A 22,693-nucleotide genomic window follows, 5' to 3' on the forward strand; every position below is an offset into this window, starting at 1 on the left:
GTAGAGTGTGCGCAGACCTGCCTGTCTGCAGCAGGCTGATTCCTCATGTTCCATGTGACTCGGGAACTCTGTAGGGACTGCACAGACCTGCCTGTCTGCAGCGGTCTGATTCGGCGTGTTCCACCTGACTCGGGACCTCGGTAGGGCGTGCGCAGACCTGCCTGTCTGCAGCAGGCTTATTCGCCGTGTTCCACGCAACTCGGGACCTCATTCCTTTTATTTCTTTCTCTTGACTCATTTGGCTAATTTTCCAGAACTATATTGAACAGGATAGTGACCATCTGTGTCTTGTTCCTTATTTTAGCATGAAGGTTTTCAGTTTTTGACCATTTAGTATGATGTTGGCTGTTGGTTTTTCATAGATAGCCTTTATCAGGTTGAGATGAAGACCATCTAATCCAATTTTCTGTAAGGTTTTTAATCATGAATTGGTGTTAAATTTTGTCAAATGCTTTTTCTGCAACCTTTGAGATGGTCATATGGTTTTTGTCCTTGGCTCTGTTAATATAGTGTATTACATTTATTGATTTACATATGTTCAACCATCCTTGCAGCCCTGGGATAAATGCAACTTGATCAGGGTGTATGATCTTCTTGATGACCCTCTGTATTCTGTTTGCAAGTATCTTATTGAGGATTTTTGCATCTATGTTCATTAGGGAGATTGGCCTATAGTTCTCTCTTTTGGTTGGGTCTTTCTCTGCTTTTGGAATCAAAGTAACACTTGCTTCCAGGAATGAATTTGGGACTGTTGCTTCCCTTTCAATTTCATTGAAGAGTTTAAAGAGTCGTGGCAATAGTTCTCTAAATGTCTTGTAGAATTCAGCAGTGAAGCCATCAGGACCTGGACTTTCCTTTGTTGGTAAATTTTTAATTATGTTTTCAATTTCACTCATTGTAATTGGGGTGTTTAGAATTTTTTTATCTTCTTTGCTAAACTTTGGAAATTCATGTGTATCTAGGAATCTGACCATTTATTCTGTGTTTTCCATTTTATTAGAGTACAGGTTTTCAAAGTAGGTATTGAGGATCCTCTGGATTTCTGCTGGATCTGTTTTGAATTCCCCCTTTTTTCATGCCTAATTGCATGGATTTGTGCCTTTTCTTTCCTTTTTAAGAACAAGGTTGGCTAAGGATTTATCAATTTTATTTATTCTTTCGAAAAACCAACTATTTGATTTGTTGATTTTTTTGTATTGTTCTCCTAGTCTCCATTGCATTGATTTCTGCTCTGATCTTTATAATTTCCTCCCTTGTATGAGCTTTGGGTTTATCTTGCTTTTTTTTTCCCTAGGAGTTTAAGGTTCAGCATTAGGTTGTTTATTTTGGCTCTCTCTGTTTTCCTAGTATGGGCATTTACTGCTATGAATTTCCCACGTAGAACTGCTTTCATTGTGTTTCATAGATTCTTGTATGTTGTGTTTGCATTATCATTTAATTGTAGAAACTGTCTAATTTCTTCTTTAATTTCCTCTGTGACCCATTGGTTGTTTAGGAGAGTGTTACTCAATTTCCATGTGTTTGTGAAGTTCTTGTGGTTTCTTATGCTATTGATCTCCAGTTTAATTGCACTATGGTCTGATAATATACAGGGGATAACTTCAGTTCCTTTGTGATTACTTAAACATGTTCTGTGAGGTAGCATGTGGTCTATTTTGGAGAATGACCTGTATGCAGGTGAAAAGAATGTATGTTCTGATTTTGTTGGGTGGAACACTCTGTAGACATCTATTCAGTCCATTTCTTCAAAAGCTTGGTTCAGTTCTAGTGTTTTATTATTGATTTTTTGTGTAGACGATCTATTTGTTACAGTGGGGTATTGAGGTCCCCCACTATAATTGTATTAGTGATTATTTGGTTTTTCATGTTCATTAATATTTGTTTTGTATAGCTGGGGAGAATAAACTCACCAGGCAAGGAAAGAAATTAAAGGGAGAGGGCAAAAAATGAAAAATAAAAAACAAATAGCAGGAAAATACCATGACAAGAATGAGTCAATACATGTAAGTTATAATCATCAATGTTAATGGCCTCAATTCACCAATCAAAAGATATATACTGGCAGAATGGATTAAGAAGAAAAATCCAACAATATGCTGTATACAAAAGTACACCTAGTTCAAAAAGAAATTCATAGACTGAAAGTAAAAGGATGGAAAACAGTTCTCCATTTGACAGGTGCCCGGACAAAAGCCAGGGAAGCTATTTTATTTGTAGACAATGTAGATTTCAAACCAAAACTAATTAAGAGAGACAAAGAAGGTAACTACATCCTTGTAAAGGGAATAATCCAAGAGGAAGAGATAATAATCATAAATATATAAAAATACTTTTTAATTGACAAAAAATACCACACATCTATATAGGATGCAGTGTGATATATATTTATATAAATATATATATTTGTGTATATATTTATATATATATAAAATGATTATAGTAATTGGTAAATCCATCACCTCAAATGCCTCAAATATATATCATTTCATTGAGTTGAGAAATTCATTTAAAATCCCTCAACTAGCTGTTCTAAAATACCCAATTAATTATTGTCAACCATAGTCAGTCTATGTAGTTTGGAATATTACAAGTTATTCTTCCTGTCCAACTGCATCCTTTACCCACTAACGATCCTCCCCCATCCACCTGAACTTTTTAAGGCAAAAGTTGATATTTGTGCTGGAGAAGAAATGTGAACAAGATTAGGTATAGATCCTAGTTCTGTTATTCTTAACTTTATTGTGACTTTTGACAAATCCTCTAACTTCAAATGTTAGCTCTCTAGTCTGAAAAATTAGAGAAAATAATCCCTGTCTCATGAGGTGTTCCAAGGCTTAAATGAGACAATATTAGTTTCTTTCCATCCATGCTGAATCTCTACAACTAAAAAGGAAAAGAAAAATTTAAAAAGGTAACAATAAGCCACATACCCTGAAATGAATAGTTTAGAACAGCTTGATTGTGAATTTGGAATCCGAAAGCTTGATTGTGAATTTGGAATCCTGCCTCTACCGTGTTGTGTGATTTGAGCCAATTCTCCTAACTCTACTCTTAGAAGGAACAAATTTCATTTTTGTCAAAAGAAAATAAAGTCTTTGGCCTGCTCAGTTTAGTCTTCCTGACAGTTGATGTTTCAGGAGGATAAAAATAATTCTTAAAATTATAAATGATTTTGTACTTTACGCATATCCTGAACACCATAAAATGTGCTTTTTAACCATCGCCATTTCCTGTCCCCTTTCTGTATTTGTATTGTCAAGTGAAGTGGTTGCACGTTCATTTATCTGAGGCAATGTGTCAATGATGCCTTTTAGCAATGTTTTCCATATGTGGTGACATTAACGTCACCCCCAAATGCTCTGAATAAAATACTAGTGCTGAATCACACCCCCCCGCTTCCTCCCCAGGGACTGTGGTTGGATTTTGCCCCATTCCTTTTCTCTTAACCAAAGTATTATTTGGCACATATTTTATACTTTTGATTGGGGATTTGGAGAGAATCTTACATCTTGTTTGAAATCAGCAGCACAGACCCCTGGACCCAGACCCTTGGAGCAGGAATCTTGGAAGGAGTAGACCCTGCTCAAGAGGTTAGTCTCTAAGACTGGAGTCCACTTCAGCAGAGAAGCCACAGACAGAAGAGCAATACACTAGGGTACAGAGCTGGAGCCCCACAAAATAGACAAAAATAGAAGCATTGTAGAAAGAGTCAGGATATCAGAGAGATGGAGGGTGGGGCTCAAACTAGAATGAGATTTTATGAGGAAAGTGACCAAGCAAGGCTAATTAAAGAGTGCATATACCTGTTGTGATGGTTAATATTATGTGCCAGTTTAGCTAAAGCATGGCACCCAGTTATTTGTTCAAACACTAATCCAGCTGTTGCTATGAAGTTTTATGGTAGATGTGGTGAATTATAATCAGCTGACTTTAAGTAAAGGAAATTACCCTTCCTAAAGTGGGTGGGCCTCATCCAATCAGTTGAGGACCTTACCAGCAAAACTGCAGTTTCCTATTGAAGGAAGGATTCTGCCTTAAAGCTGTAACATAGAAATTCTGCCTGAGTTTCCAGCCTTCTGGTCTGTCTTATGGATTTCAACTCAAGATTGTAATAAGAGCTCTTAGTTGAATGTCTACCTTACTGGTTTGTTCCACAGATTTCAGACTTTCCAGTTCCCACAATTACTTGATCCAAGTACTTAAAATCCATCTCTCCTTCATTTTCCTTTCCCCAACCTCCTTGCTCCCTGTCTCCTTGTCTCTCCTCCCTCCTCTATTTCATATTTGACTGACACCTCTCTTGGTATTCCTGTTCTCCAGTGCAAGGTTTGGAAGACTCAGGTTAGCTGGAAAGTCATATTTAAAGCTACAAGAACCATGGCAAGCAAATTGGAAATGGTTGCTTTTTCCTTCAGCCAGCACTTTTCAAGTACTACTATGTTTTCCCCCCAAATATGACCTAACTGGCAAATAAACCCATTGTAATGGTCAGTGTCATGCAGAAGATTATACCTCATTATTCTCTTGCTTGGTGGCTATTCTGTATTGGCAGGGAAGGCAAGGTGATTGATTTTTCAAGACTGTTAGGTCCTATTTTCAGGGAAACATGGTAGCTACTTTCGCTTTTGTTTTTGTTTTTTGGTACCGGGGATTGAACTCGGGTTCTTGCGCTTGCGCAGCAGGCGGCAAAACCACTGAGCTAAATCCTCGGCCCGGTAGCTACTTTCTAGGTACTGTACCATGTAAAGTATTAGGAACAGGTTGGATACTTCTAGAAGCAGATGGTGAGATAAGAATTGGATTATGGCTCCTCGGCCTGGATGGTCCCTTCGTGGTGAGGCCTGGCTGCCGCTCTTCTGGGGCGGTGACTGCCAGGGCAACATGGTGAGCGGCTTGGCTCTTGGTGGTGGAGCCCCAGTTGCTGCCTGGGATAGGAGGCTGCGTAGAAGTGGTGAAGGGTCAAAATGGTTTCAATCCCAGAATACTATGAAGGAAAGAATGTTCTGACAGGAGCCACTGGTTTTCTAGGAAAGGTGCTTCTGGAAAAGTTGCTGAGGTCTTCCTTGTTCTAAGGTGAATTCAGTCTATTTTTTGGTGAGTCAGAAAGCTGGACAGACACCCCAGGAGTGAGTGGAAGAAGTCCTTAGTGGCAAGGTCTTTGACACATTGAGAGATGAAAATCCAGGTTTTCAAGAGAAAGTTGTAGCAATCACCAGTGAACTCACCTAGCCTAAACTGGCTCTTAGTGAAGAAGACAGAGAGGTCATTGTGGATTCTACCAATATTATATTCCACTGTGCAGCTACAGTATGGTTTAATGAAAATTTAAGAGATGCTGTTCAGTTAAATATGATTGCTACATGACAGCTTATTCAGCTTGTGCAACAAATGAAGAATCTGGAAGTGTTTGTGCATATCTCAACAGCATATGCTTACTGCAATCAAAAGCATATTGATGAAGCAGTCCATCCACCCCCTGTAGATCCCAAGAAGTTGATTGATTCTTTAGAATGGATGGATGATGGTCTAGTAAATGATATCACACCAAAGTTAATAGGAGACAGACCTAAAACATACATATACATGAAAGCTTTGGCAGAATATGTTGTACAGCAAGAAGGAGGAAAGCTAAATGTGATGATTGCAAGGTCATCAATTGTTGGTGCCAGCTAGAAAGAACCTTTTCCTGGAGGGACTGATAATTTTAATGGACCAAGTTGTCTCTTTATTGCAGCAGGGAAAGGAATTCTTGAATAATGGGCGCCTCCAACAACACTTTTGCATGTCTTGTTCCTGTAGATGTAGTTGTCAACACAAGGCTTGAGGGAGCCCGATATTCTGGAGTTAATAAACCAAGAAACATCATGGTGTATAATAGTACAATGGACAGCACTAATCCTTTCCACTGGGGTGAAGTTGAATACCATGTAATTTCTACTTTCAAGAGAAATCCTCTTGAACAGGCCTTCAGATAGCCCAATGTAAATCTAATGTCCAATCATCTTTTATATCATTACAGGATTGCTGTAAGCCATAAGGCTCCAGCACTCCTGTATGATATCTATCTCAGGATAACTGAAAGAACCCCAAGGATGATGAAAACAATAACTAGTCTTCACACAGCTATGGTGTCTCTTGAATATTTCACAAGTAATTCTTGGGTTTGGAATACTGATAATGTCAGTATGTTAATGAATCAACTAAACCCTGAAGATAAAAAGACCTTCAATATTGATGTACAGCAATTACATTGGGTAGAATATATGGAAAACTACTGCATGGGAACTAAGAAATATGTTTTGAATGAAGAAATGTCTGGCTTCCCTGCAGCTAGAAAACAATAATATAAAAAACATTTGAATGAGTTGCGGAACATGCGTTATGGTTTCAGTACTGTTGTTGTGATCCTGATCTGGCTCATTTGGTGAGCTAATCAGGCCACAAATGAATTAAACCACGTATGGTTAGACAATATCCACATTACATGTTACCCACACAGAGCTGGTTGTGTGCAACATAATTATGATTAGCCCAAATATCAGTCAAGGATGCAACTTTACAAGTGTTCCTAGCATAGCACACTCCTTCACTGACATCACTTGGATCATATATCAGAGTCTGCTCAGAATTTAGGAAAAGTACCAGATCATCTTTCTTTTTTTATTTAAAAATAAATTTATTATCAAACAAACACACATACAGAAATTAAAACCATTCAAAGAAGAACAATGCAAGGGAAAAAAACCCTACAATAATATTCATATACAGTAGAACTCAACCAAAACAAAACTGAAAGCATGTAAACATTTTTCCATATAACTTAAAAAAACATCTCAAGCACCAACAAGACACCAGAAGTTGTGATTTGTTTCAGAAAGATCCCCCAAACCAACATTGAACAAATAGTGGTCTGGAAATAAAACTCCAGGTTAGCTAGCAGACTCCACATAAGCCAAACTTCTCCCTAATTTAAATTTCAATACAGTCATATGACACGTGATGGAAACACAATCCAAGAAATATCAAAGAAATATCTGAGAGATCATCTTTCTAGACTCCCTTGTAGCCATGGTAGCTACACAACACAACTTCAGGCAATAAGACATATGGGAAATTCTTGGGAGCTGTCATAAAAGATGCACACAGTTACTGAGATCTCTTTTATTTTGTTCTTTTCCTGCCTTTCAAGGCAGGAGAGGATGCTGATGCCTGCCCAGGACCTAAGCCAAGCCAAGAGGACCAGGAACTGCATGTTCCAACCCCACCAAACACCACCCCTGCTCCTAGATTCTCCACAGCACAGGGCAACAGAGTTGACAACCAACAGACCAGCCTGATCAAAGAAGAGACCAACACCCAAGAGTAGATTTTTGCTTCAGGAATGAAGTGTTACCCTACCACCAAGATTAGTTAAAATACAGCCTTAGGAGATAGGATTAGAGAGGGTGAGAGCTAAACATGGATCTTCTGGGATTCTCCTGGGAGTCCTGAACTCAGACCAAGAAGATCATGAGGCCAGGTTTAGGGGGTATAATCACTAGAGGAAGTGGTCCTGAAGAAGAAAGCATTTAGTCTAGTGATGTGGTTGAACTCTGGCACTGCTGCCTACATCCAGCAAAAATGAGTAGTCTGAATTACTATAAGTCAATACAAGGGGGGCTTAATTGTCTTCACTAAATGCATAGTCCTCTTTGTTCTGGTTAAGGGTGGTTTATGAGTGGTTCCTAGGGTTTGTCAATATTTAGTTGACATTTGGTGCCATTGTTTTTGCTGAATTTACTACTATAGTCAAGGCCACATAGTAGTGGCTGACAATTGGCTCTCTCTCTATGCTAATATCTGGATTGCCTAGGGGTCATAAAAAATACAAGTGACTTACTTCTAAAGAATGGGGTGTTGGGGTAAATAATTTGCAAACCCCAGAACGCATGCATGTGCACGCGTGCACACACACACACACACACACACACACACACACACAAAGAAACATGGAAAGATAAGGCAACAAAATACTTCCAAAACCTTCTAACTCCTCTAAAACCAATTCAGGGTGCATTCAGGGGGCATTCAGGGGGAGGAAATCATAAGTCACACAGCAAACGGGCCTAAAAGGGAAACAATGGAGGTAAAGCAGTTCAATAAATTGCTTGACAAATTTAAAGAAAATATAACTCATCAGATAATGACCCCAATGAGACAAATGATCAGTAAGTCTAGAGAAGATAATAATATACATCTAGTGGAGCTAAAGAAAGAGATGCAAAATATAAATGCCCAGCATAGAAAAGAATGAGATTCTGTAAAAAAAAGTTCCAAACAGAAATTCAGGAGATTAAAAACCTGATTGAAATTATGGGTAGCAGAACTGACCAATGTGAAGATGGAATGTCAGATCTAGAAGACTAATTAGAAATACCTTAAAAACAAAAGGGAATGTGAAAAGTGGATTCTGCAGCTCCTAGATGACTCAAAGAGAACTAATATAAGAGTAATTGGAATTAGTGAAAAATCAGAAGACAGAATAAAGGGCATAAAAAACCTGTTTAAAGAAGTAATGGCAGAACACTTTCCAGTCTTGGAAAAAGGATGTAACATACATGTAAGTGAGGCATATAGAACCCCATGTAGCCATGACCAGAAAAAACCATTGCACACAACACAATAATTAAAATACCAGAAATACAGCACAAGAAAAAGAATCATACCACAGTAGTATATGCTCACCCATGTTTATAGCAGCGCAGTTTGTAATAGCTAAAACTTGGAAACAGCCCAAGTGCCCATCAACTGGAGACTCGATAAAGAAGATGTGTTTTTTTTTATTTTTATAAAATGGAGTACTACTCAGCCATAAAGAATGAGAAACTAGAGACATTTCTAGCTAAATGGATGCACACTGAGGCCATACTCTTGAGTGAAATAAATAGGACACACATATGTAAATACCAAACAGTTTCTCTGGTGTGAAAAACTAAAAGTGTAAACAAGGATCAAAATGTATAATTGATATTGTGAAATAGGAAGAAAAGGTCTAAGGGAGTAGGGGAAGTGGGAGGGGTAGGGGAAAAGAAAGAAGGGAAAAGAAAAAATATGAGAAAAGGAAAAAAATGGAAACAAAGTCTTTGTAAATAGGGAAGAGTAGAGGGGGTGAAGGGAGGGCAGGAGAATGAAAAAAAAAAAAAAGAACCAAGATACATCATGTAAAGGTACAAGATCCCAATGATAAATGTAACTGTATTGTATACCTAAAATGTCCCAGTAGATTTAATGGAAAAGAAAAAGAAATACAGCACAAGAACGGAATCTTAAAGGCTGCTAGAGAAAAGCAACAAATCACCTGTAAAGGAAAACCCATCAGAATTTCAACAGATTTCTCATCTCAAAGTTTAAAGGCAAAGAGAGCATAGAATGAAATGTTTCAAGCTCTAAAAGGAAACAACTTCCAACCCAGACTGTTACATCCTGCAAAATTATCTTTCAAAATTGATGGAGAAATAAAATATTTCCACAATAAAGAAAACCTAAAGAAGTTCATAACCACCATACTAACACTCCAAAAACTCTGAAGGATATCCTAGAAAGAGACAATGAAACTAACAATGCTAAAAGGTCCAACAAAATGAATAAATCACACAAGGCTAGCAATTAAGTAGAAGGGGAAAAAAGCAAAACACCAATAGAAAATTAACACAATTACAGAAATAGGTCAATATCTATAAATTATAACTATCAATGTAAATGGGCTGAACTTGCCAGTCAAAAGACACAGATTAACAGAATGGATCAAGAACCAAAATCCAATTGTATGCTGTATACAAGAAACATTTAACACAAAAGGAAATTCATAGACTAAAAAAATCAAAGGATAGGAAAAAATGTTTCATGCCATGGGAACCCCAAAACAAGCAGGAGTAGCTATCATATTTTCAGACAAAGTGGATTTCTAGCCAAAGCTGATTAAGAGGCAAAGAAGGACATTACCTATTGGTTAATAGAACTATTCAACAGGAAAAGATAACAATTATAAACATATATGCACCAAACTTTGGTGCACCCAACTTCATAAAACAAACTCTAATGGACAGAAAAGATCAGATAAACATCAATACAGTTATAGTGGGGGATCTCAATACCCCACTGTCACAAATAGACAGATCAACTAAATCAAGGCAGCAGAGAAAGGATGTGATATGAGTCTGAGTTGGAAGTTGCTTTCTTTTAGAGCTGAAACACTTCACTATGCTCTCTTTGTCTTTAAGGTTTGTGTTGTTAAGTTGATAGAACCAGAGGAATTGCAGCAGCTCCCTTCAAACTGAAGCAATAAGCTGGAGAGGGAAAGGCAATATACTGAGGGTAGCAGGATACAAAGGGAAAGAACATAGACTCTTGATGACATTGTTGACACTGAACCAAACCTAGGACTCCCCTCCAGACTTACTGGTAATAATAAACATCTTATGACTTAAATCACTGTTTGTTGAGTTTTCTCCTGTAAGTTTTGTGTTTGACATAAAAGCAATACAGTCCCCAAGATTGCTGTTGGAGCCAGTAGCCCGGTACTCTTCATTCACATACAATTATCCAGGGACACAGGTAGGAAAGTGGAGTACAACACAGTCTGATACTCATCCCGGGCTCAGAAATATGATTCCCTTTTTAAAAGTAGTGGCAAGCAGAGGGAGAAGGGGCTTTCATTTCATGAAGGTCTTTGTAAACTTTGAGATTTAAGCAGTTTCACAGTTCTGTTGTTTTGGTAGCTCTAAGAAACAGCACCCTACACAGTGGCTTTAGAGCATCAGGCATCACTGAGGCATGCAGGTCAGGAAATTTCGAGCAAACTTTTTCCACAGCCCACATGTCTCACTTCCTAAGGGCTTCCAGAACTAACAGGAAGCAAGTTTGAAGAGGAGTCTGAGGTCCTGTGCTAGCATGGAGAGGCAAATTATCCAGTGACAGGTAACGGATATCATTATGAGCTCATCTATTTATTCCCCAAGACAGTGAGACCTGTGACATTTGTGATACATATAGCTGTTGGGTTTACAGTGGCGACCTGTGGAATCTTGGGTGGAAGAATGCAAAATGGCTCTCTGTGTCCTGGAGAGTCAGAGGATCTACTCAAAGCTTGAAGGCCAGGAGTTCACTGCAGAGTCTGGTACAATTCTATGTGGCAAAGCCAAAGGGTCTGCATTGAAAGTCTAAAGAGTCTGTTATGAAAGGTTGCAGGAAGTAGAGCTAAGCACCCAAAGGCAATGGTGAAGATCAAAGCTCCTCTAAAGAAGCAAAAGGGAAGACTTCCTTCTTTCCCTTTTTATTCCATCCAGGCTATAAGCCTATTGGCTGGTGCCACTCACATCCAGGGTGGGTTTTCCCTCTTCAGTTTGAGGCCTACCTGTCAATCATCCAGACACACCCAGAAGTGTATTCCACTAATCCATTAGGCATTTCTTAATTCCTTCAAGTTGATGTTCCACTTAACCATTACAGTAACACATATAATTTTAATTTATTTAAAAATATTCCAGATGACATATGGCTCACTGTATTTTTCAGGCACAACACACTAAAATCAGTATCTCTTTCTAAAACAAGAGCTGAATATACTTTTCATTGTCAATGATAGAACATATGTAAGTGGCACACATGTGAATAAATTACCTAAGAATATGTTCTAGGGTACCTCTGAAGTGTACCTCAATTTTGTGTTAGTTCGACAGGGTGTTTGTGATGTGGCCTATATTTGTGTCATAGGATCCCTCTAGTTGTAGTTTTCAAATGCATCCCTTGCCCTTCTCCAGTGAGATCCAACACAGAATCTATGTAAAATGGATCAAGGCAGAGCAGGTCCAAGAAATGCAAACTTGGGCCCAGAGCCCCACACCAGTTGGCCCAGAGGTACCTCTGTTCTAAATTTGAGGAAATGTCTCTCTGCATCCATTTTACTTTTGTCTCTTTACATGGTTGTAACCATACACATGCGACTTGACGCCATTTGCTATTTGTCTATAAGGCCGAACCGTGCTTCATTCTGAAATACCAGAAATGGAGGGTCTTCCCAATCTACATTCACTCTGGATTTCAGTGAGGATTTCCAAGAAAATACCCTTCCCTTTTTGTGATTTTTACCTTCAAGTTATGATGGAACAATAATTTTAAAGTAATAAAATTTCCAAATACACAGACAGGAGGCTCAAGAGCTCTGGCTACCATTATATCTTTCTGGGTGAGGATTTCTTGAGAAAGGATCATTTTTTATTCATCATTATATTCCTTGCCCTTCCTAGCCTAGAGTAGGTATTCTAAAAGGTTTTACCAAATTGAATTGGAAAAAGAGAGCAAAGGTCAACATAGAATTGAATTATATTCCAAAACATCTGCTGCTATGTACATAAGAAATGTTGTTTTAGACATCAGGGTTAATATTTTTTTTTTGCTTAGACGTGTTTTTAGAATCAAATATAAACTTCTTAATTGTTGCTGTAAGGCTGAAAATTGTTCTAGCTTTGAGAAAATGGTTTTAAGCTTCTATCTGGGCAAGTAATTGTGCTGGGCATTTTTACATGTGTTGCTATGTTTAGTTACTTTCTATTTCCATGTCAATAGTAGTGGATATTATTTTTAATAATAGTAGTGGGTATTATTTTTAAGTTATCTGTTTCAATATTTAATATGTTAATATTTACTAATATATTAATATCAGGTACATTTGTTCCTCATAATATCCCCCAGGTTGGTATTTTTACCATTTGTTACTGACAAGAAAGCTGAAACTGTAGTGTGGAAAAAGTCATGCAATTCCTAGGCTACATCCTAGGAAGGGAGCTGGAAGGTTCTCTGACCCCAGGCACTGTGCATTTTCTTCTGTTTCACAGCTTCATCTTTCTTCTTGACTATGCTCTAGGATCTGTCTTAAACTAAGTAAGCATCTTTAATTCTTAATACTTAGCACTCTACAACCTTCAAGTCTCAAAAGAACTTTCACCATAGTTTTCTTTCTTTCTTTTTGCTCAAGGTGAAGTTTATATTGGAGGTTATTGGATGAGTGGGTTAAGACTACAAGACTATAAAAAGTTAAGGAGGCTGGATGCACCTGGGAGGCTAGGAAGGAGGATGGTGAGTTCAAGGCCAGCTTGGGCGGTAATAAGGACTTCAAGACTGACATGAACTATACAGCAATACCTTGTCTCATCCCCCCCCCCAAAAGAATGTTTGCTAGTCTATCATTAATTGCTGTTAACTTCTTTCTCCTCTCTCTCTCTGTCTCTCTGCCTCTCCTCCTGCCAGCTTCTTTCCAAAATTGGTTTAATGAACAACTTGACCCAGTGGGTTACATAGAATCTGTATTTATCATCAACAACATCCCGAATGGTGGTGTTATGAATGCCAGGAGGTGGTGTGTAGGTTGCCAGGGGTCCAATCCTTTGGAATCTCTATTGTGTACCTGCTCTAGTCCTTTCTTATTTGGAATGTAGCCTTTGGGCCTCTGGCATTACAATCTCCTGGGACTTGTCAGAAATTCAGATCACCAGATCTCACCAGAAACCTACTGAATCAGAACCTACATTTGATTTTCCAAGATCTCTTGTGATGTCTAAGAACATGGAAATTTGATATAGTTAGTCTAGAGTAGCTGTTTCAACAATGTGGTGTGTTTTCCTGGAATGCTACTTTTGCTTTGCTTAAAATATATGCATATACATAATTGAAATCTTGATTATTTTGTCAAAGTTACTGTAATGTGTAAATTATTTCTTAATTTCTTTTCTGATTGCCATTGACCTTTTTTTTTTTTGAGACAGGGTCTCACTGTGTAATTCAGGCTGGTCTTGAACTCACTATGTAGCCCAGCCTCCTGCCTCGCCTCCCGAGGGCTGGGACTACAGGAGTGCCCCCATGCCCAGCTGCCATTGAGCTTTGGAGATGTCATTCCATTAGTTATATCAGTTACTTCTAGCTCTAGAAGCTTTTATATATCTTCTTATAAAATGTCATGTTTTATTAAATCTTTGTGCTCACACAGTTCCTCGTAGGTAAATATTCAGTAAGTTGAAAGCTGAGTGAATTATGAATAAATGAATGAAAGAATAAATACATGGGAGAAGTGGAAGGTATGTGATTAGTTGCCTGAAGATTAGGACAAAGTCTTATTCAGGACTGAATTGATGATGCTTCTTAGAAAACCTGTCAATGTTTCTTGGTTAATTTGTAGCAGTTAGATGAGAAGAGATTGTCTACTTATTCTTAGCATGTACCTGCAGCGAATGGAAAAGGGAGAAAATGAAGTAAAATTGAATGTACCGTGCTACGATTTTTACCTCAGCGAGTCATCACAACATCCTGTGAACTGGGTTTATCTTACAAGTAAAAGCCAAGTTCTGATATTTAAATATCTCACCCAAGTTCACTCAGCCGGAGCCTGACAGTTCTTCTGTGTAATTTGCTGTATCATTGCTTTTCCAGCACGATTTCTGCAAAGATTGGGAAGTGGAAGAGGAAAGATCTTTTATCTGGTAAACACATGCACACACATGCACACACACACACGCCCACGCACACACTCCCTTCTGCGTTTCCCTTTTGCATCCGAGGCGCTGCAGCTCTGGAGGAAAGAGCTGTCCTCGTCCTTCAGTCCCAGAATAGGCAGAACAATGAGATGAAAGCTACCTTCCTGCGCGGGTCTTTTTCTGCCGGCGGAACGCAGGTGCTGGGGACTTCAAGAGCAGAGGGGGACCAGAGAGAGACGAACACAACTCCGCAGTTGCCTGGTAACGCGCGCTGGAGGAGTCCTAGCGTAAAGAGGTCCTATGAAGTGTCACCGACCCCGAGTGGGACCTGGCCGCCCATTCTCTTCGTGCTGGCGGCCTGTCCCCGCGGCTTGGCGGGCTAGGGCAGGGGAAATGTTGCAGGAGGAGTCGGATCTGTCTCTCCTGATTGCCCAGATAGTCCAAAAGCTCAAGGGCTCCAATCTGTACGCTCAGCTGGAACGGCAGGCCTGGGTGAGTGGGCCGAGGGAGGGAGGGAGGGAGGGAGGACGGCTGCCCGGGGTCTGGGCCTCGCCGGGTCCCCGGGGTCGCTCCTGTCGCCCCTGCTTTGCCCGCGCAGAGACAAAAGCCCCACTGTCGCCGCGCACTTTGCTCTGCCCAGGTGTGGGGTGGTAGATTTGTAAAAGAAGGGTGGGGTGCCTAACGCCTCTCCAGGCCAAGGAGTCACTGAGACTGCTTTGTCACTTATTTATTCGTGTCATTGATGGGGTCTCGTCTTTTGAGCTCTTGGACTCCTGGAAGGCAGCCTGGACCACGCCTTCCCTCACTTTTCCTTCCTGTGTGGATTTGGGCCCCCAGGCGCGCCCCAGCCTCTTTGTCACTTTGTTGACTTTTACCCACCCTGCAATGCTTTCCCCTCCTCAGATCCACTCAGGCTGTATTGAGTATTTTCTGATTACCAGGTACTGCGAATGCACAGACTGATCAGATCTTCGGTTTTTTCTTTTTATGGCTTATAACTGGAATTATATAGTATGTAAACTTTTGCGCAGGCATCATTTAGCATAATGCTTTTGAGATTCATCCATGCTGGTATCTCAGCAGTTCTGTTCCTTTTTATTGCTGAATAATATTTCATCGTTTGGATACCACAGGTACTTAGACATGTATTAGTTGATGGGTATTTGGGTTACATGGATTATGAGTAGAGCTGGTATATACATTCAGGTAGAGATGTTTGCTTGGATATGTAAAAGTGGAATTGCTGGCGGAAGTGTAATCCCAGCACTCGCGAGGCTGAGGCAGAATTGCAGCGAGTTGGAGGCTAGCCCGAACTACATAGCGCGACTCTGTCTCGAAAAAACAAAAAACAAAAACTCCAAAAAAACCTGGAATTGCTGATTTGTGGCATAATTAATTCTGTAAGGATCTGTCAAACTAAGGGCCTGCACCATTTACATCTCCATAGACAATTATGAGAATTCCAGTTGTTTTGCATCCTCAGAAGCAATTAAAAAATTTATTAGTTTTTATTTTATTAGGTACACTTCTCTAGTAGGGGTATACAGTAGTACTAGTATCTCACTGAAGCTTTAATTACATTTCGTTAATGACTAATGTTATTAAACATGTTCTCATGTGCACATATCTTTTTTTGTGAAATAATCTGTTCAAATCTTTTGCCCACTTAAAAAAAGGTGTTCTCTTTTTATTATTGGGCTGAAGGATTCTTTATATTTGATACAAGTTTTTCATCAGATAGACATCTTTCAAATATTTTCTCCCAGTCTATGGCTTGCTTTTTCATTTTCTTAACTGGGTCTTTTGAAGAACAAAATATTTTAATTTGAATAGCACAAATTTTTAACCAATTCATTTTTTATGATTTGTGCTTTTTGTGCCCTATCTAAAAATCTTTGCCTATCCCACGTCTCAGAATTTTTTTCTCTCATGCTTGCTTGTTCTAAAAGTTTTGTAGTTTTAACTTTTATATGTGAGTCTGTGGTCCATTTTAATTTTTACATCCTATGCAAAAATAACTTAAAATGGATTTTTAGCTCAAAATTTTTTTTGCCACATGTAGCTGTCCAATATTTCCAGTACATACTTATTCACAAACCTATCCTTTCTCCAGTAATTTCCTTAGCAACTCTGTTGAAAATCATTTACATATACATTTATGACTATTTCTGGGACTTTATTTGGTTCCTTTGAGCTGTTTGTCTGTCCTTATGTCAATACTACACTGCCTTGATTTGATTTTGTAGTAAGCCTTGAATTCAGGTAGTCCTTGTTTCTCTTTTTCAAAATTGTTTCTCAAATTTATACAGCAAAGGACTTTCGAATCAACTTTTAAATTACTACAATACCTTTTGGAATTTTGATTGGGATTATGTTGAATCTATAGTTTAACTTGAGGAGAACTGATATCTTAACAATATTGAATTTTCTGGCCCACAAACATGATTTATTTCCTTTCTTATTTATATCATCTTTATTTTCTCTTGTGAGTATTTTGTAGTTTACTATACAAATCATGCACACTTTTTGTTAAGATTTTCCTCTAAGTAGTTCATGTTTCTTGATATAATAAATGATATTATAAATTATTTTCTTTCATTTCAATTTCCAGTTGTTTATTGTTAGTACACTGACATCCAATTGTTACTGGTACATTTACCATCTATTCACTAAAAGACTGAGACCTTGCCGGACTTGGTTATTAGTTATTGTGTCATTTTGGTATGATGGGAACTCTACTGTACTTTCTGATGAAGAGCTTGCTCCATGATCTTGTCCATCTCCTAGCAGTCTGGTTTTAGTTAATGATAGGCTCATGGTAGGCTCAGAAGTTCTCTAATTCTTCTAATTCCATGTGCCTTGTCCTTGAGGTGGGTTTTATTGCCATTGTCATGTTCCTTTCCCCTCTCCTTTTAAGCATTGCCTTGTATCTGTGGCAGGTATTTTGTATGGATCCCTATGGAAGAAAGTATACCACTGAGTGTGAATTCTCCTTCCGTTTTGTGCCTCTAACTATTCTGAACTGACACTCGGACCCTTCTTAGTCTGTAATAGTTAACATTTTTCTTGCCCCTTTGTATGGTAGCTTCTTTTCCCTCCTGTGCTCTGCCTAAGGTAAAACAGTTGGAAGTTCTGCCTGTCCTTGGAGGAATTTTATATTCTTCAGAGTATCGCTCATTTTGTTGTCTTAACAGCTGCAGTTATTTGATGGCTTCAAAAGTTGTAATGTTATAGATTATACTATTTTCCTCATTGTTAGACTGAGAGGGATATTTCCTTATCATTACTTTTTCAGCAGTGGAGTTAACCAAACTCCAAGAGTAAGTGTTTAAGGATTGTATCTATGTCATGAGCAAGTGTGTAATTTTCCTTTCTTGTAATAGCCTTGTCAAGTTGTATACCAAGGTTATGCTGGCCTCATAAAATAAATAAGGATGTGTTTCTTCCTTTAATGTATGGAAGAATTTGACAGTGAAGCTATGTCTAGGATTTTTTTATTTAGGAAATGTTTGGAAATTAATATACTTAATTTTAAAGAATAGTATTAAATTTACAGGAAAGTTGACCAGAAAGTATAGGTTCCCATGTACCCACTTCCTGTGTACCACTTTGCACATAGTTTCTTCTCTTATTAATTAACATCTTGCATTGGTGTGGTGCACTTGTTAGTGTTGACTAATAGTGATTCATTATTATTCACTGAAGTCTCTGGTTTACATTAAGGTTCACTCTTTGTGTTGCACAGCTCATGATTGACAAATATATAATGTTATAAATTCACTGTTCCAACATGAAACAAAATTCTAAAAAATCTAAAAATTCCCTGTGCCCCACCTATTCAAACTTCCCTTAGCCCTGTTTCTCAGACTGAGGCTACCACTGATCTTTCTATTGATTCTAAATTTTGCTTATAAGAATGTCATAGGGCTAGGGATTTAGCTCAGTGGTTTTGCTGCCTGCTACACAAGTGCAAGGACCCGAGTTTGATCCCCAGTATCAAAAAAACCAAAAAAACCAAAAAAAAAAGAATTTCATATACTTGGGCTGGGGGTTTAGCTTAGTGGTGCCACCACCTGCTTTGCAAGCACAAGATCCTGAGTTCGATCTCCAGTACCAAAGGAAAAAACAAAAAAAAGAATGTCATATACCTAGTGTGGTTAGTGCTTATTACCAAATAAGGTACAACTTTCATAAATTTTTCCATGCTATATTAGTCACATTTTTGTTTCTGTAACAAAATGCCTGAGATAATAAACTAGAAATGAGAAAAAAAGAATGTCATATAATTGTAATCATACAGTATTTTCACTGGCTTCTTTAACTTATATGCTTTTAATGTTCTTCTTTAATGCCTTATTGTGGCTTGATAGCTGATTTTTTTTCACCTGAATAATATATTATTGTGTGGATATATTATGGTTTATTTATCCACTGGCCTGTTGAGCAGTATTTTTGTCACTTCCAAGTTCTGAGAATTATGCATAAAGCTACTATATGAAATAAATCAGATCTACATGTTTAAATATTGCTAGTTTCTTGACAGTATCCTTTGTGGGGTTTTTGTTGTTGTTGTTGTTGTTGTTCTTTGATTTTTTTTTTTTTTGAGACAGGGTCTTGCTTTGTAGCTCAGGCTGGCCCTGAACTCTCGGCGATCATCCTACCTCTGCCTCCCAAGTGCTGGGATTACACATGTGCGGTACCATGCCCTGCTGCTCGTTTCTTGAGATGGAAGCTTAGATCATAAGTTTGAAGTCTTTCTTCTGTTCTAAAACATAAGACTATACTTTTCTCCTTAAAGTCTGGGGTGTTTTTGTTTTTTGTTTTTGGTACCAGGGATCAAACTCAGGTCCTTGTGCTTGTGAGGCAGGCGTGGTGTCCCTGAGCTAAATCCCTGACCTGCTTTAAGTGCATCCCAAAATTTCAATGAGTCAGATTTTCATTATCCTTTTGTTGAAAATATTTTTAATTTAACCCTAGGGCTATTTTGAATTATATTGCTTCATTTCCAAGCACCTAAGATATTCTTTTAAATATTTTTGCTGTTGACTTTTAGTTGAGACTTGATTTGCCAATTTGCTTCATTTTATTTGCAGAGGCTTTCATTATAACCTAGCATATAGTCAATTTTGCTGAATATTCCATATGTTCTTATAAAGAATCGTATATGCTGTCATTTTTGGGTCAAAATATATATATCGCTGAAGTCAAGTTGGTGATTATGTTGTTCAACTCCTTTATCTTATTGTTTTGTTTTTGTTTTCACTGATGCAGATTGAATTCAGGGACACTCTACTACTGACCTACATTCTCAGCCCTTTTTATTTTTTATTTTGAAAGAGAGTCTTGCTAAATTTCCCAGCTGGCCATAAACTTGCAGTCCTCCTGCCTCAGCCTCCCAAGTAGCTGGGATTACAGGCATGTGCCACTGTACCTGGTGGACTCTTATATTCTTATTGAGTCATTTTCAGTTTTGTTCGTCAGCTGATGAAAAAGTATTAGAATCTTCTACTATGCTCATGTGTCTTAGTCCTCACTTATCCACGGAGGATATGTTCCTAGTCCCCCTCCCCCAGGGAAAGCCTAAAACCAGGTATAGTACTGAACCCCACAAATACTATGGTTTTTCCTATACCTACATACCTATAATAAACTGTAATGTACATATTAAGCATGGCAAGAGTTGAAAAATCATAACTAAAAGTAAAACAGAACAACTTCGTGAATAAAAGTTTCATTCCTACCCTACATCTTAGCAACTTCAGCATGGGATTTCTTTCCTTATTGAGAGCTTTCACCTTTTTATTTAAATGATGTACTTTATGACTTCATTTCGGCATATCTGAATTGCAGCATTGCTACTCTTATATTTGGGCCATTAATAAGGAAAAATGGTTTACTTGAACACAAGCAGTGCTTTACTGTGGCCTTGATTTGATAATCCAGTCAGCTACTAAGTGACTAATAATGGGTAGTTATATATCTAGATCTATCTATTTATCCATCCATCCATCTGGTGAATACACTGGACAAAGGAATGATTCACATCCCAGGTAGGATGTAATAACACAAGATATTTCATCACACTGTGCAGGATGGCATGCAATTTAAAACATTAATTCTTATTTTTAGAAATTTCTATTTAGTATTGTTGAATTATAGTTTAGGGGAAGTAACTGAAACCATGGAAAGTGAAACTGCAGATAAGAGGGAGACTTTGTATTGGTTTATTTTTCCCTGTCTTTGCTTATGTAATTTAGGCTATTTTTACTAGTTATACACAGATTTATACTGTGATGTGCTCCTGTTGGGTTAACTCCTTAATCATTAGGAAATATCTCTCAGTATCTCTAATAAGGAGGTTGTCTTACAATCTGTATGTGTAGTGTCAGTATAGCTACACCCGCTTATTTTCTTGCTGCGTTCTTTTAGATTATTCAAATAATTTTATTATATTTTCCTTTCCATTAGCTTATTTTATTGTTCTTTAGGTAAGTGTTTTAGAAGTTATTGCATTTACTTTTGATTAAACATAGTCATGTGTAAATTATTACTTTTACTATTTCCCTGTAATGTAATATTGTAGTTAGAACACTTAACTCATTTACCCTTCCTTTCTTTTGTTACTTTTGACATGCATTTTAAATTTATGTATATTTCAAATCCCACAGACATTACTATTATTGTTTTGCAGTTGTGATATTCAGCCAATATTTATTCATTCTTTACCCCATTTATATCCTTTTTATTTTCATCATTCCCACCTGTATTTCTATATTTCCCCTGAGATTATTATTTTTATTAATTTTACTGTAAGAACTCTTCATAGTATTTCTTTTAATGCAAGTTTCCTGCTGACAATTTCTTGGGTTTTATTTGATTGTTTGTTTTTGTTTTTGAGACAGGATCTTGCTTTTTGGTTCAGGCTGACCTTGAACTAGCTGTGTAGCCCATGCTAGGCTCACACTCATGACAATCTTCCTGCCTCAGCCTCCTGAGTACTGGAATTACAGACTTTCCCCGCCATGCCTGGCCCTTCCTGTTTTTTACTGGGGAAATGCTGGTGATTGAACCTAAGCCCTCACTCATGCTTAGCACATGTTCTACCTGTGTGTTACACTGGACCCCAAATTTCTTGGCTTTTATTAGCCTGATGATGTCTTTATTTAATCTTTATTTCTGAAGGATTCACTTTTTCTGTCTATGGATTTCTAAGTTGGTGGCAATTTTCTTTCAGCATGTTGAGGTATCATACATTGTCTCTGTCCTCTTTGCTTTCTGTTGAGCAGTCAGCCATCATTAAGCATGGATGTATGGGGCTGGGGATTTAGCTCAGTGGTTTCACCGCTTGCTGCACAAGCCCAAAGACCCGAGTTCGATCCCCAGTACCAAAAAAAAAAAGTATGGATGTATGTTCTCCTCCTCTTCCTGAGTTCTTTTGACATTTTATTTCAGTCTGTAGAAAACTAAAGGTATTGGTAAGGTATTGTTGATATTTGTATTATTATTGTTTATTTAATTCATTCTGTTTTGGCTTTGTGTTGCTTCTTAAAGCCAAAGTAGATATCTTTCACCAGATTTGGAAAATTCTTGGCCATTATTTGTTCAAATACTTATTGACCCACATTTAAATATTTCTTTTCTGTCTGAAACTCCAATTTATACATCTGACATTTATAGGGAACAGGAATGGGAACACTGCTGTAGACCTCTGCAGTAAGTCTACAGTCTCCTGTGAGACACTACAACACAAGCTGTTAAAAGTAAAGAAAGAAACAAGACTTAGAGATAACTGGGTCTTGGGGCTGATCAGTGTTGCTCTGGGCAGCAAAGACAAGGGGTGCCAAGGGCACCAAGTATTTTATTGACTACAAGTGTGAGAAGGTAAGAAGGGTATGCTTTGAAGACATCTAGAGGCACAGTGTGAAGCATCTGGAAGCATCTGTTGAGGGCTAATATGCAGACAGAGATAGCTGATATGCAAACAGGGATGTAAAGGGGGAAGGCACTGCTTGTCTTGCTTGGAGAGATCATTTTGAAGGTGAGCTGATTTTGATCCTTAATGTCTTTATCTGCCTTTGTAGTACTCGCTCTTTCCAAACCAACAGCTAGTTTTGGACTGGAAACAATTGTTTGGCCTGGTTTGTCCCGTCTCAATTTGGCATTTCTTTCCTCACTCTTTGTCTTAAACT

At 38.1% G+C, this 22,693-nt stretch overlaps 1 protein-coding gene and 1 pseudogene across 2 annotated transcripts in view; both read left to right on the forward strand.

Moving 5' to 3' along the window:
• The first annotated feature begins 4,964 nt into the window (after nt 1-4,964).
• On the forward strand, nt 4,965-6,428 carry LOC101725520 (fatty acyl-CoA reductase 1-like; annotated as a pseudogene).
• An 8,149-nt stretch (nt 6,429-14,577) lies between these two features.
• The window catches only part of Tbc1d19 (TBC1 domain family member 19), a 116,346-nt gene continuing 108,230 nt past the window's right edge, over nt 14,578-22,693 (forward strand). Inside the window, exon 1 of one of the 2 annotated variants that reach the window (XM_004847179.4) lies at nt 14,578-14,996. In XM_004847179.4, the coding sequence (XP_004847236.1) occupies nt 14,805-14,996 (192 nt within the window). In that variant the 5' untranslated portion in view covers nt 14,578-14,804. The remainder of the gene's footprint in view (nt 14,997-22,693) is intronic. The other variant, XM_004847181.4, reaches the window with a different exon arrangement.

This window comes from Heterocephalus glaber, unplaced genomic scaffold (genome assembly GCF_053883595.1).
Source record: "Heterocephalus glaber isolate CG9 unplaced genomic scaffold, H.glaber_assembly_v1.0 deba00001509, whole genome shotgun sequence".
NCBI lineage: Eukaryota > Metazoa > Chordata > Mammalia > Rodentia > Bathyergidae > Heterocephalus > Heterocephalus glaber.